We start from the raw sequence: 17,183 nt of genomic DNA, 5'->3' as shown, positions 1-17,183 counted from the left end.
AGACCAAAGGTCTTCCTCAGGATTTTTCATCCTAATTTTAATAGTTCCATGTTTATAGCTTTAAAGCTGAAGCTTTTCGTTACATATAACACGTTGGGAAGCATTACTGCATATATTCTTTTTTGTTTTGGCAGAGATGCTGTTTCATACCAAAATTGGTTTGGATGAATTCATAATCTATTATGTTTGCTTCAAATTTAATTTGTGCTTATTGAAACAAATGTTTAACTATATACAATAATCAAATCCTAAGCTCGTTGTGGGACATTGTGTTCCACTCCGCTGATAAACACCATCACTGGACTAGGTTCCTCAATTTCTCAACAGGTTGCTGCCTACCCTCTGTCTTTTCATTTTTAAAACCACATTGGCAAAATAACACCGCTTTATAATAATTCTGTGCTTATATGACACATCCTGAATTTCTTTCCCTAGCATTTCAATTTTGCCCGTCCTTGATATACAGACTCATCCTGGGCATTCTTTTCCATTGTTTTCTTTCATTTCTGATTTCTGTCCTTAAATGGTTGGGTTTCTCAGTAGCTGAAGTATTGATATGTAGAAGGTGTGAACATGTTGAAGCGTGTATGTTCCTTTTTGTAGGTTTCTGTGGGGTCCTGATTCTGGTGCATGAACACGTAGTGGCATCAACACAGTGAAATGCAGTTCATTAAGTGTGACAAAATTTTTTGGAGTTTTTTATGATTTTGTAACAGCGACATTAAATTTTTGAAGATTACGTTGCAAATAATTCTGGGTTTGATGTAGACTGTGGTCAAGAAAAAATTTCAGTAAATCTTATAATCCAGATTTCAGTTTAAAGTGCTTTTAGTACATTATTCCAAAGTGGTTTTATTTTCAAATATGCCTTTTTGTGGTAGGATTATAACAAGAAGATAGGCATCAAGTAACGTCAAGGGTAAATAGTGGCAATACGAAGTGTTTTAAAAAAGAAACTGAACTTTTGCTGTATTAGCTTCACTGCTTATTGTACAACATTTTAAGCACTCTCCTCTTCAAAATAGTCCCGTCTACTGGCAGTACTCCATTCCCATCATTTCTTCCAGTTTTTGAACACCTCCTGGGGCACAGGTTTCTCATTGCATTGTCCTGTATCTCATCTATGGTTTGGAAACAATGTCCTTTCAACATATTTTTCAGTTTGGGGAACAGGAAAAAGTCGGCTGGGGCTAGGTCTATAGAATATAGTGGATAGGGCACAACGGGCATCTGGTGTTTGCGAGATAGCTGCAGACAAGGAGAGACGTGTTATCTGGGGGCATTGTCATGATGCAATATCCAATTCTAGTTTCCCACAATTCAGGCCTCTTCATGTGCACAGCATCCCTCATGCCCCTAGGATTCCCTTGTAGACTTAGTAGCTTGCCATCTGACCACGGGCCACAAATTAATGATGGATAATGCCTTTGTAGTCAAAAAACGCAACCACACCACCTTGCTCTTTGACCGACTCATGCGTGTGCTTTTTCCTATTTTCATAAACATAGTCATTAAATATTTCTTTGTGTGACTACACGTTAATGCAAAATTACATCTAATTTTTCACTAATGTAAATGTTGTCATCTTTCAGTTTGATGCCACTTAGGTGGCTTGTTTGTCAGTGTTGCTGCTTATTTATTCAAGCAGTTTCTCATTTGCCCTCACAAGGCTGTGTGTACCATTTCTGAACTTCCAGCACAAAAAATTCACTGCATTTGTTATTAATGTTACGTAAGCACTTGTGAAAAAGAGAAACTTACTAACAACTTCTATAAAATAGTGACATTGTTCTTACAATTAGAAAGTATTTTAGGAAAGTATTTGTGTGGAGTTTATCCTTTTATGGAAGTGAAACATGGAAAATATTGCAGGCAACAAGAGACTAGGTACTAGTGCTAAAGATGATTTCTGAAGATTTGATGAATAGATTGCATTACTAATGAAGAGGTACAGAACCAAACTAGTGAGGAAAGAGTTCTCTGGCACAACTTAACTAATAGACAGCATTGGCTGATAGAACATGTGCTGAGGCATCAAGATAGAACACATGCGGAGGAATCAAGGGATAGCTAATTTGGTTGTGGAGGGAAGTTTTGGATGTAAAAATTGTAGAGGGAGACAAAGGATGGACTATTGTAATCAGATTCAAGTGACTATAAGTTGCATTTGTCCATCTCTTCTTACACAAAACTTTTAATTTTAGTATATCTTCTTTTCTACTTCCCCTTTTTTTTTTTTTTTTTTAGAACATTTGAGTTATCGTTCTTCACCTTAATCCACACCAATGTGTCCATGTGAAATTTCATCATCACATTTTGTTAAATTGTGGGACATTGTTCTTTTTATCCTTCAGTGATTCGCTTTTATTCTCACCGGCTGTTGTGTAGACAAAGGACCCTTGCTTTCCCCCTTACCGTATTTACTCGAATCTAAGTTGCACCTGGAAAATAAGACTCGAAAGCAAGGAAAAAAAAAAATATCCTGAATCTAAGCCGCACCTGAAATTTGAGACTCGAAATTCAAGGGGAGAGAAAAGTTTTAGACCGCACCTCCAAATCGAAACAAAGTTGGTCCATTGTAACATGAGACACAATTTAGGTCGAATGGATGAAGATACAGCTACAGTAGTTTGGTTCGAATCGTAAGCTTAACTGTTAAGCTTTACCAAGTAGCCATTACTATGTGTCGGGCACGCCATCCGTATTTGTACGGGTACCCTTCCTTTTTCACGTGTTTCGTCTGGTTTGATTCGATTGCTTATTTTGCTTTGATCTGATAAGAGCTGTTCTTCTTGTTATAGGTGTTTACGTCAGTCCAAGCTGAAACTGCATTATTGTACTGTGTTGTGCATTGTTTGTTGCATTCTGATAATGAGTGTTTACGACCTGTCGCCGCTCACGGCATGGCTTGCTTTTGTGCGTGCTACCGCGGCTTACATAAAAAAAAAGAAAGAGAGAGAGAGAGAGAGGAATTGTCTCATAAGTGAAACAATGGCAAGAGACTGCTATTTGTTGTTACTTACACTGCTGCTTTCTTTGATAATCAACAACAAGAACCAAAAAGACTGTATGATAGAAGATGTTCTGAAAGAGAGTTTAGCGAAAATTTTTCTCCGTTAGAAAATCTTTGCAGATGCCTCTTCAGCACATTACATTCTGCATAGAAATTAGTCATCTTAGATTTAAAAATCTAGTCAGTTGCCATGCTTCGTTTCTGACTGTATCACTATTCAGCATAAGAATAATATGAATATAAACATGACATGATATTTATTTTCTTCCGCGTTAGCTCACTCTAGTTTCGTAGTTTATTAGGCAGACAGGATTTAATTGAGATAGCAGCAAACACGAAAGAATACATGGCATAATGTTTACATTCTTTTACCTTTTCTTTTAATTTATTTACTGACGCATAGGTTTTGGCGCCAGTATTTATCTTTGTGCCTGCAAAGCATGCCTGTGTAGCGCTACATATATTCGACGGCAGAAGTTAGTTGTGGCGGCACCTACCAACATTTTTCTGAACTTCTGCTTACTTTGCACTCGATTCTAAGCCACAAGCGGTTTTTTGGATTACAAAAACCGGGTAAAAAGTGCGGCTGAGATTTGAGTAAATACGGTAGCTTTCTCAGTTTCTTCATATGCCAGAGTGAACTATTTCTTCAGGTATCTGGTCATTTCTCCTAACAAATCTTCTACTTCCTCTGGTGAATCTAATACATCTTGCTTCCTTGTGTCCCTTCTGTTTCTGCTGCAATGGCTGCTTTTCAAAATTTTTAAACATAATATGCAAAACAATTATGCAGGATAATTTAGTAACATAGTCCACACCACGCATTCTTTAAAATCACAGTTTTAATAACATTAATGGTACAAATACTCAAGTGCACCTTTCTTTGTGTCTGCTCTATTCCACAGCTACCAGGAGAAGAGCAAATACAGTTGCCTTTGCCTAGAAGAACAGTGAAACTTCACTAGGTGCTAAATGGTTGGATGTCTACGAATCTTAATGGGATGTGAGGTTCGGAGCTTGTCTTCTCTGTTAAGTAAGATAGAAGGTAATCTGTGGCATCTCTGCTGAAAGAGCACAATGCTGGTGCAAACACAAGTTTCTAGGAGCACACTGTTCATCATATATTGTTGAACATGGAGCAGACCACCCCTACTTGTTCTAATATTGATCCAACTACATCATCAATTATGATTGCAGTGGGCACGGGACCATAGGGATTCATCCATCGATCAATGGAAAAGTGCCAGCTCTTCAGGTGAATCATATTTTTGCTACACTAGATTGATGGTCATCTCCACAAACACTGTCATTGAGGTGAATGATGGCTCGAAACGTGCAGCGTGCCTCGGATTCCGGCTGGTGGAAGCTGTATTATGCTATGGGAGACATTCTCCTGTGCTTCCTTGGGACTTGTGGTAGTAATCAGAGACATACTGACAGCTGTGAACCACCTTCATCCCTTTGTGCTTGATGTGATATCATTTTTGAGCAGTATAATTGTCTGTGTCTCAGAGCTAGAAGCGGCTACAGTGGTTAGAGGAGCATTATAGTGAACTTGCATTAATGGCTCGATGATGAAATTCACTGGGTCACTATTGGGCACTATCACAGCATACAAGTGTCAGCTACCCATTATTAATGTGAATTACATGATCTGTGCACAAACATCTGATGCCATGTATCTACCAACAAACTGTTGGATGCCTGGTCCGAAGAATTGGTGGTGTATTTTGTTCCAAAGGTGAACATACAACTTGTTAAGTGGTGGTCGTATAATGTTTTGGCTCATCTGTGGATAAATGATGTTGCTGTGATGCTTTTGCCTTAACATATGTTAATGTTTACCTTGACTTGTTCCACACACTTGAAGGTTCTCCTTCCTGATGAGATCTACAGTACACAACAAATGAATGAGTCTTCAGTTTTGACAATGACTGGAGAAGCGTTCAAAATGAATTATAGTTCTACATTGTTGGAGGACACTGGGGATAGTTGGGGGAAAAGATAAGTAAATAGCAAAATAGCTGTTTTGACATTCCACGCTTATGGTGAAATAGCAGTAGTTTTTAATTGCTTTGTCTTTTTTCATATTTACTTGCTACATTACATGTCATACAATATATTTATTCAGAACTTCTGTATTTATTTTCTTAATGAGTGAGTGGTAGCAGAATGCCTTTACTTTGACATTGGCCACCCTTTCCACATCAGTCATTCTTCCATTCAGCCTTCTGCTCACTCGGGAAGTGTAACTGCAGTTTAATGAATTCTTTTGCATCCATTAACTACCTAGATGTCCTTGTTCACAATTAGCAGCTGCCAAAATTTTATTTACTACACTCCTGGAAATGGAAAAAAGAACACATTGACACCGGTGTGTCAGACCCACCATACTTGCTCCGGACACTGCGAGAGGGCTGTACAAGCAATGATCACACGCACGGCACAGCGGACACACCAGGAACCGCGGTGTTGGCCGTCGAATGGCGCTAGCTGCGCAGCATTTGTGCACCGCCGCCGTCAGTGTCAGCCAGTTTGCCGTGGCATACGGAGCTCCATCGCAGTCTTTAACACTGGTAGCATGCCGCGACAGCGTGGACGTGAACCATATGTGCAGTTGACGGACTTTGAGCGAGGGCGTATAGTGGGCATGCGGGAGGCCGGGTGGACGTACCGCCGAATTGCTCAACACGTGGGGTGTGAGGTCTCCACAGTACATCGATGTTGTCGCCAGTGGTCGGCGGAAGGTGCACATGCCCGTCGACCTGGGATCGGACCGCAGCGACGCACGGATGCACGCCTAGACCGTAGGATCCTACGCAGTGCCGTAGGGGACCGCACCGCCACTTCCCAGCAAATTAGGGACACTGTTGCTCCTGGGGTATCGGCGAGGACCATTCGCAACCGTCTCCATGAAGCTGGGCTAGGGTCCCGCACACCGTTAGGCCGTCTTCCGCTCATGCCCCAACATCGTGCAGCCTGCCTCCAGTGGTGTCGCGACAGGCGTGAATGGAGGGACGAATGGAGACGTGTCGTCTTCAGCGATGAGAGTTGCTTCTGCCTTGGTGCCAATGATGGTCGTATGCGTGTTTGGCGCTGTGCAGGTGAGCGCCACAATCAGGACTGCATACGACCGAGGCACACAGGGCCAACACCCGTCATCATGGTGTGGGGAGCGATCTCCTACACTGGCCGTACACCACTGGTGATCGTCGAGGGGACACTGAATAGTGCACGGTACATCCAAACCGTCATCGAACCCATAGTTCTACCATTCCTAGACCGGCAAGGGAACTAGCTGTTCCAACAGGACAATGCACGTCCGCATGTATCCCGTGCCACCCAACGTGCTCTAGAAGGTGTAAGTCAACTACCCTGGCCAGCAAGATCTCCGGATCTGTCCCCCATTGAGCATGTTTGGGACTGGATGAAGCGTCGTCTCACGCGGTCTGCACGTCCAGCACGAACGCTGGTCCAACTGAGGCGCCAGGTGGAAATGGCATGGCAAGCCGTTCCACAGGACTACATCCAGCATCTCTACGATCGTCTCCATGGGAGATAAGCAGCCTGCATTGCTGCGAAAGGTGGATATACACTGTACTAGTGCCGACATTGTGCATGCTCTGTTGCCTGTGTCTATGTGCCTGTGGTTCTGTCAGTGTGATCATGTGATGTATCTGACCCCAGGAATGTGTCAATAAAGTTTCCCCTTCCTGGGACAATGAATTCACGGTGTTCTTATTTCAATTTCCAGGATTGTATATGACTGCTTCCTGCGGATATTAGTTTGTTGTATAAACTAGAGAAAGGAACTCCAGATACAATTATTGTTTGACATTAATCATTTCCTTGCACTTTTCCCTGGTTCTGCTAGTCTCGGTGGCAAGTTAGTTTTTGAAGTAAACACCTGTGTTTTGTTTCAGGGGGTAATACTATTGAGAAATATGATATTATTTATTGATTCCTTTTCTATTTTGATTTCATTGTTTTTGGTACTCTTAAAGTAAAAAATGTTTCATAATTATATGGGCATTCCATTAGGTGGATTTGATGGGACAAGCAATGTTCTGGCTGGCAAACTGTATGGCATCCCAGTAAAAGGAACACACGCACATTCATATGTAACGTCATTTTCTGATGTGAATGAGCTCAAGAACAGAGTAAGTAACTTCATTATACATTTGCTTAAGTAAATAAAAAGACAAAGATAGATAGTGTAAGAAACGATAAGTCGCTCTTAATATTACAGTGCCTTGTAAAACATAATTCAGTAAATCAAAATCTAATACTATTTTTGTAGTTTTGCTCTTTGAGTCTCATAATCAATATCACTATTACAGTTCTTGGCTCATCGAACAACGGGCGTGAAGCATGACATGTTGCCGTTGTGTATAGAATGGAGAAAGAAATTATCAGCATTGCTCGATATCTCTGACAATGAAGCCTCTGATGGTGAAATGGCAGCACTTATCTCCTTTGCAATTGCATTCCCAGAGGGTTTCACAGCACTCGTTGATACGTATGATGTTAAGAGGTATCTTAGGGCGAGCTTGCCTTGCATGGGGAACACAGGCACAGCTTTTATTTGTTTTGTCTGTTGTCACTGTTACTTTTATGTGTTACTGAAACTACAGATCAGCTAAGAAAAACATAAAATTTGTGTTGTATGGTTTTGTCATTGTGAATGTTGCTATAGCACTTACGAAATCATTTAAGTACTGAATTATGATACATTAAAACTTGCTTTTTGTGCTTTTGTTAAAATGAATGTGGGAGAATTTATGGCTTGAAAATGGTTTAAAATCCTGTCCATACTAAAGTGAGGCATGTTTGAGGAGAGGGGGCAGGCTAGAAATCAACTGAAAACCTGAAAAGTGTTTCAGATATGTATGATAATTAACCATTGTGTGAATATTACAACTGCATGCCAGACCACAGTTGAAGTGAAGATGGTTCTCTGTTGTGCTGCGTCTTCCTTTCAGAGTTATTTGAGCACATAAACTCTTTCCGAGCAGGCCTTGGAAGGCCCAACAGTACCAACTGGCCACCATGTCATCCTCAGCCCACAGCATCATTGGATGCAGATATGGAGGGGCAAGTGATCAGCACACTGCTCTCCTGGCCGTATGTCAGTTTACAAGACCGGAGCAGCTACTTCTCAATCAAGTAGCTCCTCAGTTTGCCTCACAAGGGCTGAGTGCACCCTGCTTTCCAACAGTGCTCGGCAGGACAGATGGTCACCCATCCAAGTGCTAGCCCAGCCTGACAGCACTTCGATGATCTGATGGAAACCGGTGTTACCACTGTGGTATGGCTGTTGGCATTTGAGCACATACTTATAATTATTATTTGTGATTTTTAGTCATTCCAAAGATCTTCCTATCAGATTCTGTAGGATTTGTATTTCAAAGACACATTTCCTGCTGAAGGTTAACATTGCTACAGAGTTTAGTTATACGTAAAAATATGCTTTAAAGATCAGCTGTAGTGTAGACTGGCTCTCATTTGAACATATGCTCAGTTTTCTGGCAATATGATGTGTAGAGCGTTACTAGTTACAGCTATACCTCAGCCAAAAAGGTTATTTTAAAACCACAGTGCTTTACCACATGTGGAGCTATGAGAGGTCATATGCATTTGCTTTCTCTGGTCTTTGAACTGACTGACCCAGCCAGCTATAGGGGGGCATAAAGCTTAATGGACTCTGAACCATGATGCAGCTTAGCATTTTTCATGTATACAAATCACTGTTAGATGTGTAAGAAGGGATAAATGTCAATAGAAATCCTGGAACCATCTGAGGGCTGAACCCAGTCCTTTGGATTGTGGACTGACACTGACCTACTGATCCATCAGACTAGATACTAGAGTTTATTCCAGGTGGCATATATTTCCCTTTTACTATGTCATGTATTTAACCAAATTTGTTGTGAAAGCCTTTACTTTACATGAAATATGAGATGCAGTATCATCCAACATATGTATCCATAATCTGATAATCACATGAATGGAAGATGTCTTGTATAACTAGTTTTCAATAGAAGTTAGTCAGGGTTGACTCCGTGTAATTGACTGTTTTATCCATTTAATAATTTCTTTAAATTTTCATCTGACAGTATAACTGCATTTTAAAGCTCTGTCTTATGTGGTAAATTTAGATTAACTGATGGATAACAGTATCATCTTCAATCATTGTGTTAACAGACTTCCACCAGTCTTCTTCCCTTTGCCCAAAGACAACAATTACTAAACTTGTCACAATATTGCTCCAAAATGTTACTTTTATTTCCTGCTTCTCAACCAGTTAATCATTTAGGAGGAAGCAATGTGTATTAGGGCGGCATTTTTTCATAAAAAGCAAGAATGGTTTACTTGTTATTTGATTGACATTGTGATTAAATGGCCTTAAGCTGTGAGTTTTGAACAATGTCCTGAGGTTTTTCTTTGCTTTTTGACTCCCTTATCAAGAGTTCACAGAAAGTGAAATTTGATGTTTGCTGACAATACTGATTAAATAGGGCACTTAGCTCCACAGTACTTCGTAATGTAATATTCATTTGCTGTGCGAGTATGTTTTTTTATTTTTTACTGAAATGATTAATGGTGCAATTTCTAATAAATTACAAGCAACACTTGCTACTTGTCCCTCTAGGTATAACAGCTACACAAAACATTCTCACCTTAGTCACTATTGATGTCCCTTTTAATTGGTTATTTTGTCCCTGATTGAAATCCTGTAGGATAATAATGTGGGCTAAATCAGATTATTTTATGTTTAAGCCTAATGTTTATTTCAGAAATTTGCATATAGATATGGGAATGGTGGCCTTACACAGACAAAACTGCTAAATCAGTTGAACAGTATTTAAACCAATATTACAAAATGTAATGACATATTGCAAGCAGACCATTTACACTCAGTAGCCCCCCCAGGGGGTCCACAACTCTTTTGTGGATACGTGCGTAGCGAGCACGGGACCCCGAGCTAATGTGGCCCTCCTTCCTTTCCGTGCTGCATACCTTCCCTTTCCGCATCCTTCCCCATCCCCCATCTTCGCCCCTCCTCCCCTCACCTCTGGCTCTTTCCTTCCCTTTCTCCCCATCTGGGAGTATGGTTTGTGCCTACGTCCGGAGACGGACGCTCGAAAATGTAACGCATTCTTCGCCTTCTTTGCTTATATGTCTTCTTCCTTCCTTTGTCCTTCTCTTTTCCTTACCTCTTCTCTTTACCCTTTTCTCAGCTGCGGCGTTTGAGACCCCTCTTTTTTCCTTTCCGTTTCTCTTTCTTCCTCCCTGTGCGTGTCTGAAGGCCGACCCACGCATTTTTGTGCATAGCCGGTGATGGGGTAACGCGTAATTCCCCGCCCCGGGTAGACAGGTAGGACACATACATACCCCCTGGTAACGGCCAGGCCCAGGGAGGGGTGATTACCCGAGCTGATACCTTCCGAAAGTGCCGATTGGTCCCTCCGTCCGTTTGTCGGGAGGTGTGACCTGAGGTGTGAACAATCACCTAAGGCGGGAGTGCCCTCAGAGAGGGCCCCCACAAGAAAGGAGCGCGCCATCGGAGACGCCGGTAATCATGGGGGATTCTTCCGCAATGGTTTCCTCACCTTCCACTATGTCTGCTCACAAGCGTAAGTATACTGAGTCTCAGCCACAGACGGTTCTTCCATCGTTGCCACAGTTCCTTGTTGTTTCTCGGTCTGACGAAGGTCACGACTTCTCCACGGTCAACCCTTTCATTATTCAGAAAGGTGTCAACGCAATTGCAGGTCCTGTAAAGTCTTGTTCCAGCACCTTGTTGTTAGAAACAGTCAGTACCCTCCAGGCACAAAAATTGCTGCGTACTTCACTGCTCCACACCTTCCCTGTCCGGGTTGAAGCGCACCGCACTTTAAATTCCTCGCGTGGAGTCGTTTATACACGCTCCCTCGATGGATTGTCTGACGAAGAAATTCAGCACTACCTGTCTGACCAGGGCGTAACGGCTGTTCATAGAGTTATGGAAAGGGTTGACACGAACATCATTCCAACCCGCACTGTCTTCTTGACATTTGACAAAGTTCAACTCCCATTGAAAATCAAAGCAGGCTATGAGATAATTTCCGTTCGCCCTTACGTCCCAAACCCTACGCGTTATCGGTGTCAGCGGTTCACTCACACCAGCCAGTCCTGTTCCAATCCGGCCAAATGTGTTAGGTGTGGCAAGGATGCCTATGAGGGTGCTTGTCCACCTCCATCCCCTCGCTGCATCAACTGTATGGGTGACCACGCTGCTTCCTCTCGAGATTGCCCCTTTTTTAAGGACGAAAAGCTCATCCAGGAAATCAGAGTGAAGGAAAAGGTGTCGACCTTTGCTGCTCGAAAATTATTCGCCAGTTGACAGCCCACCGTGCATCAGACAGGAAAATACAGCACTGTCCTTGCTTCTCCTCGGCCAACAAAGGAGGCGGCCACGCAGACTTGCGACCTCACCTTTAGTGCCACGGTCGTCAGATCGGCCAGCGCAAAGATAGCCCGTTCAACCTCACCACTTTCACCTGCCCACTCTATGGCTCACCCTTCATCGGGTTCTGCTAAATCTCGAGCCCAAAAGTCAGACACCAAGACTTCGAAAAAAGAGCATACTCGTGAAGATTTTTTACGTACCCCAACTTCACAACCATCGGTTCATCCTTCATCTACACATCATAATTCCAAGAAGGCTACACAGAAACCCAGTTCATCTCCTTCTCCACCAAGGCGTGCCCCATCTAGAGCACCACCTGGCGGAAATCGCCCTCGGCCGTCTTCTGTGTCGCCGAGGCGCACTGCTGGCGGCCGATCAACCGGCCGATCGCTGGTGGCAGGAGCTGCTCCTGAACAACCTATGGATCAGGATCTTCTGCCTTCGGCTGAATGCCATTCCATGCTGTCGGTCGCAAGCTCTGAGCAGTCGTTGAGTTGACAGCAACCTTGGTCACACTCCTCCATTTTCTGTTCACCCTATGTCCATTATCCACTGGAATATCCGCGGCATTCGAGCCAATCGGGATGAATTGTCGATCCTCTTACGATCCTACTTGCCGGTCATCTTCTGTCTTCAGGAAACAAAGCTGCGTCCCCATGACCGCTTTGTTCTCCCTCATTTTCAGTCCGTCCGATATGATCTCCCCTCTGTTGAAGGCACTCCAGCCCATGGAGGACTCATGATTCTTCTCCATGATACTCTCCATTATCACCCAATCCCCTTAAACACCTCCTTCCAAGCTGTCGCCGTCCGTCTTTCCCTTTCTGGATACACATTCTCTCTTTATACTGTATACATTCCATCATCCACACCAATGGCGCGAGCTGATCTCCTTCATCTTCTTGGTCAGCTTCCACCCCCATATTTGCTGGTTGGGGACTTCAATGCCCAATGCTCACCACCCGCTTTGGGGCTCTCCACATCCTTGTCCACGTGGCTCACTATTGCTAGACGTCTTCCACCAAGTGGATCTAGTTTGCCTCAACACTGGGGTCCCTACATTTTTGTCTGCCTCCATGAAAATTTATCTCATTTGGACCTTGCGGTCGGTACTGTTCCGCTAGCTCGGCGCTTCGAATGGTTCGCCCTTGATGTCACACACTTGAGTGACCACTTTCTATGTGTCCTTAGACTGCAGCCTTGACTGCCATGTATGCGCCCACGATGCTGGAAGTTTGCCCAAGCCGATTGGACACTTTTTTCGTCTCTAGCGACATTCGATGACCGTCACTTTCCCAGCGTCGATGATGAGGTCACACATATTACCGACGTTATTCTTATAGCTGCGGAACATTCAATACCACGCACCTCCGAATTGCCCCGGCGCCTCCCAGTTCCTTGGTGGAACGAGGCATGCCGTGACGCAATACGTGAGCGGCGACGTGCTCTTCGCGTTTTCCGCCACCATCCTACTTTGGCCAACTGTACCTGCTATAAGCAGTTCCGTGTGCGATGCCGTCATGTCATCCGCGATAGCAAGAAGGCAAGCTGGAAATTCTTTATTAGCTCATTTAACACTTTCACTCCCTCCTCGGAAGTTTGGAGTCGGCTTCGACGGTTCTCAGGCGCGCCTAGTTTCTCCCCGGTCTCTGGGCTCACCGTCGCGCATGATACATTAGTGGACCCTGTCGCAATTTCTAACTCATTGGGTCAGCACTTTGCTGAGATTTCGAGCTCTTCCAATTACCTGCCAGCGTTTCTCCCGAAGAAACGTGCAGCGGAAGCGCGACCTCTTGCTTTCTCCTCTCCAAATCGCGAAAGTTACAATACTGTTTTCTTCATGCGGGAACTCCAACATGCACTCTCTTCTTCTCGCTCCTCCGCCCCAGGACCGGATGGTGTCCACGTCCAAATGTTGCTGCATTTATCAACCCATAGTCTGCGTTACCTCATTTGCCTTTATAATCGAATTTGGACCGACAGTACTTTTCCCCGACGATGGCGGGAAGCTGTCGTTGTTCCTATTCCAAAACCTGGAAAGGACAAACATCTCCCCTCTAGCTATCGCCCTATTTCTCTCACGAGTAGTGTCTGTAAGGTATTGGAGCGTATGGTGAATTACCGTTTAGCTTGGTGGTTGGAATCCCGCAGTCTTTTAACACCTGCCCAATGCGGATTCCGAAAGCATCGTTCTGCAGTTGACCATCTTGTTGCTCTCTCCACTTATATCATGAACAATTTTCTCCGGAAACGCCAAACAGTAACAATATTTTTTGATCTGGAGAGAGCATACGATACCTGTTGGAGGATAGGCATCCTCTGCACACTGTTCTCTTGGGCCTTTCGAGGTCGGCTGCCCCTTTTTCTTCGCGATTTTATGGCAGAGCGCACATCTAGGGTGCGGGTGAACACTACTCTCTCCCGTACTTTCTCCCAAGAAAACGGGGTACTCCAGGGCTCCGTGCTGAGTGTTGTACTGTTTGCCATTGCCATAAATCCAGTTATGGATTGGCTCCTTCCTGATGTCTCGGGCTCCCTCTTTGTGGACGATTTTGCGATCTACTACAGCTCTCAACGGACCAGCCTTCTTGAACGACGTCTTCAAGGATGTCTCGATCGCCTCCACTCTTGGAGCATCGAAACCGGCTTCCGTTTTTCTCCCAGTAAGACGGTTTGTGTTAATTTTTGGCGACGTAAGGAGTTTCTTCCACCCTCCTTACATCTAGGACCTGTCAACCTTCCGTTTTCAGACGTCGCTAAATTCTTGGGTTTTATGTTTGACAGAAAACTATGCTGGTCCTCCCACATTTCGTATCTTTCGGCTCGCTGTCTGCGATCCCTCAACACCCTCCGTGTCCTGAATGGTACCTCCTGGGGAGCGGACCGAGTGGTCCTTTTCCGCCTCTATCGCGCCTTAGTGCGCTCGAAATTGGTAGTCTACTCCTCTGCTCAGCCGTCTATTCTTCGGCGTCTCGACTCTATCCACCACCGTGGATTACGTTTAGTGTCTGGAGCTTTTTACACCAGCCCTGTGGAAAGCCTTTATGCTGAGAATGCTGAACCTCCGCTGTCCAATCGGCGAGCAGTCCTTCTGAGTCGTTATGCTAGCCATCTGTCTTCCATGCCTGCTAATCCAGCCCATGACATATTTTTCGACGCCTCCTTTGATGTAGGGTATGTAGGCCGCCCCTCCTCCCTACTACCACTGGGAGTCCGCTTCCGTCAACTGCTCCATTCTCTTTCCTTCCGCTTTCCTAAAACCACCTTGACAACTTGGGGTACAGCACCGCCTTGGCTCCGTCCCCGGATCTGCCTGCTCCGTGACCTTTGTCGATTTCCCAAGGATGGTACCCCTTCACTTGTTTATCGTCGGGCATTTGCTGCTCTATGTGCACAAATGACGGAAGCCACATTTATTTACACCGATGGCTCGAAAACATCGTTAGGTGTAGGGAGTGCGTATGTTGTTGGCGACACCCCAAATCACTTTCGGCTTCCCGACCAGTGTTCGGTCTATACTGCGGAGCTTTACGCTGTTCTCCAGGCTGTCCACTACATCCGCCGCCATCAGCGGATACAGTACGTTATCTGCTCCAATTCTCTCAGCTCTCTCCTCAGTCTCCAAGCTCTTTACCCTGTGCACCCTCTGGTCCACCGGATCAAGGACTGTCTGTGCTTGCTCCACTTGGGGGGCATGTCGGTGGCGTTCCTCTGGCTCCCGGGACACGTTGGTATCTGTGGAAATGAGGCGGCCGATATTGCGGCCAAGGCTGCAGTCTCTCTTCTCCGGCCAGCTATTCAATCGATTCCCGTCGCCGATCTACGGAGTGTTTTATGTCGTCGTGTTGTTCTTTTATGGCACGCACATTGGTCGACACTTCCCCATAATAAATTGCGGGACGTGAAAGCTCTTCCCTGTACTTGGACCTCTTCCTCCCGAACGCGTCGTCGGGAGGAGGTAATTTTAACTAGACTCCGGATAGGGCACTGTCTTTTTAGCCATCGACATCTTTTAGGTGGCGATCCTCCCCCACTCTGTCCCCACTGCTCTCAGCTGTGGACGGTAAGACACCTTTTAATTGAGTGCCCCTATTTTAATCCGTTACGCTCCCGTCTACAGATGTCGCCTGATATATCGTCGATTTTAGCAGATGACACGCGCTCAGCCGATCGCTTTCTCGAATTTATTAGTGCCAGTGAAATGACGTCAGTCATTTGAAGCTTTTTTTGGGGACAACCAACCCCTTTCTGTAGAGGATTTTTAAGCCTTCGTTCTGCTTTTAGTTTCTCCAATTTTGTGACTTTCGTTCCCATTGCTGCTGATTTCCATTTTCGGTTTTTTACTGTTTCCTAAGTTACGGACCGGGCGCTAATGACCATAGCAGTTTTGCGCCCTAAAACCAAAACAAACAAAACAAACAAACACTCAGTAGCAAATCCAAATAAATATAAGCAAGCCATGCATAAACTCACAAAAAAGTACCAAAATGTTCAAATTTTTTTCTGCAAAATCTCTCTGAGATCACAGCGAAAGGTAAAATTCATCAGTTGTCAGTGCTATCATGACAGTTGCCTAACAAATTCTACACAAAAAGTGGCAAATATTAAGGAACACAGATGGCTAAAACTGTTCAACAAAAATAAAGTTTGTGTGAAACAAAAGAAACAGTAACTAAAAGCCACATGAAACTCTCTAAGTTTTGAAATATTTCTAAGTGCCCAGCTCACAACCACCAGTAATTTTTTTTAAGTCCCACAGATGCTAACTTAGGCCATGCCATGCTATGCTCTGGCTGTCCAATCTCACTCGACAATCTTACCTAATGAATGCTCACCAACAAAAGTCCCCATGCACAGCTTTGCTCACGTCTTTAAGAATTTGGTTATGTGACCAACTCGTGTTTACAAATGACCACCATTCCAGTTTTAAACATTTATTTCACATTTATACACATACCAGAACACAGAGTAAACATTGATGGTCAATGTTGGCATTGAGCTTGCCTCACCATCACAAATCATATGGAGTACCTAGTTTTCTCCTAGCGTGTCTGTAAGACATTTTATGTACGTTCCATATAATATCACGGTTTATCTCCATAATCCGAGCCACTGGAAGCTGTGGCTTTTCCACTCGCCCAGCAAGCAAACTTTGCAGTTCCACAGTCAGGATATTCGCCTGCTGACCAGACGTGCCTGGTTTGTGCTAACTGCCTTCCCATATCCAGTGCTGACCAGTCAGACCAACCTGGTCCTGCTTGTCCCAACTAAATATATTTGTCGCGATGGAAAATTTTGTGAGGCATCCTCTTTTAATGTTACAAACCAATACATAATGGCTTTAGCGGGGATTAATTGCCAAGTAAAAATCCAGCAAAATAAATTGTACTGTTCAGTAAAATTTGCCTCTGGTCGTAATATGTATGTAGTGGCATATTTGAACGTTCAGGAGAACATTTTCCTTAGTGACATCAGTTTCTTTGTTCTAAGTTGAACTATTGTTGGTGTAAAACTGCTGTTTATACCTGGTTTCGATTCCCAACACCCTTTGAGGCTGGGAAAGACTGTGTCGGACATTGGCAATTGAACTCGGCTATAAATAGCAGTGAGAGACCAACAGTAGTTTCCAGCCTAATTGGAGCCCAGGCAGTGAATCCACACGACAGCAAAACTCACAGCACTTGGGGGGGGGGGGGGGTCTGGATTTGAAATATTGTG

At 44.2% G+C, this 17,183-nt stretch overlaps 1 protein-coding gene across 7 annotated transcripts in view; it reads left to right on the top strand.

Annotated features, from left to right (window-relative positions):
• The window catches only part of LOC126173535 (nicotinate phosphoribosyltransferase), a 132,557-nt gene that overhangs the window by 25,627 nt on the left and 89,747 nt on the right, over window positions 1-17,183 (top strand). For 6 of the 7 annotated variants that reach the window (XM_049920963.1, XM_049920967.1, XM_049920968.1 and 3 more), the window contains exons 6-7: window positions 7,055-7,173; window positions 7,354-7,547. In XM_049920963.1, the coding sequence (XP_049776920.1) occupies window positions 7,055-7,173; window positions 7,354-7,547 (313 nt within the window). The remainder of the gene's footprint in view (window positions 1-7,054; window positions 7,174-7,353; window positions 7,548-17,183) is intronic. The other variant, XM_049920964.1, reaches the window with a different exon arrangement.

This window comes from Schistocerca cancellata, chromosome 1 (assembly GCF_023864275.1).
Source record: "Schistocerca cancellata isolate TAMUIC-IGC-003103 chromosome 1, iqSchCanc2.1, whole genome shotgun sequence".
Lineage (NCBI taxonomy): Eukaryota > Metazoa > Arthropoda > Insecta > Orthoptera > Acrididae > Schistocerca > Schistocerca cancellata.
This window is presented reverse-complemented; position numbering and strand designations above follow the sequence as displayed.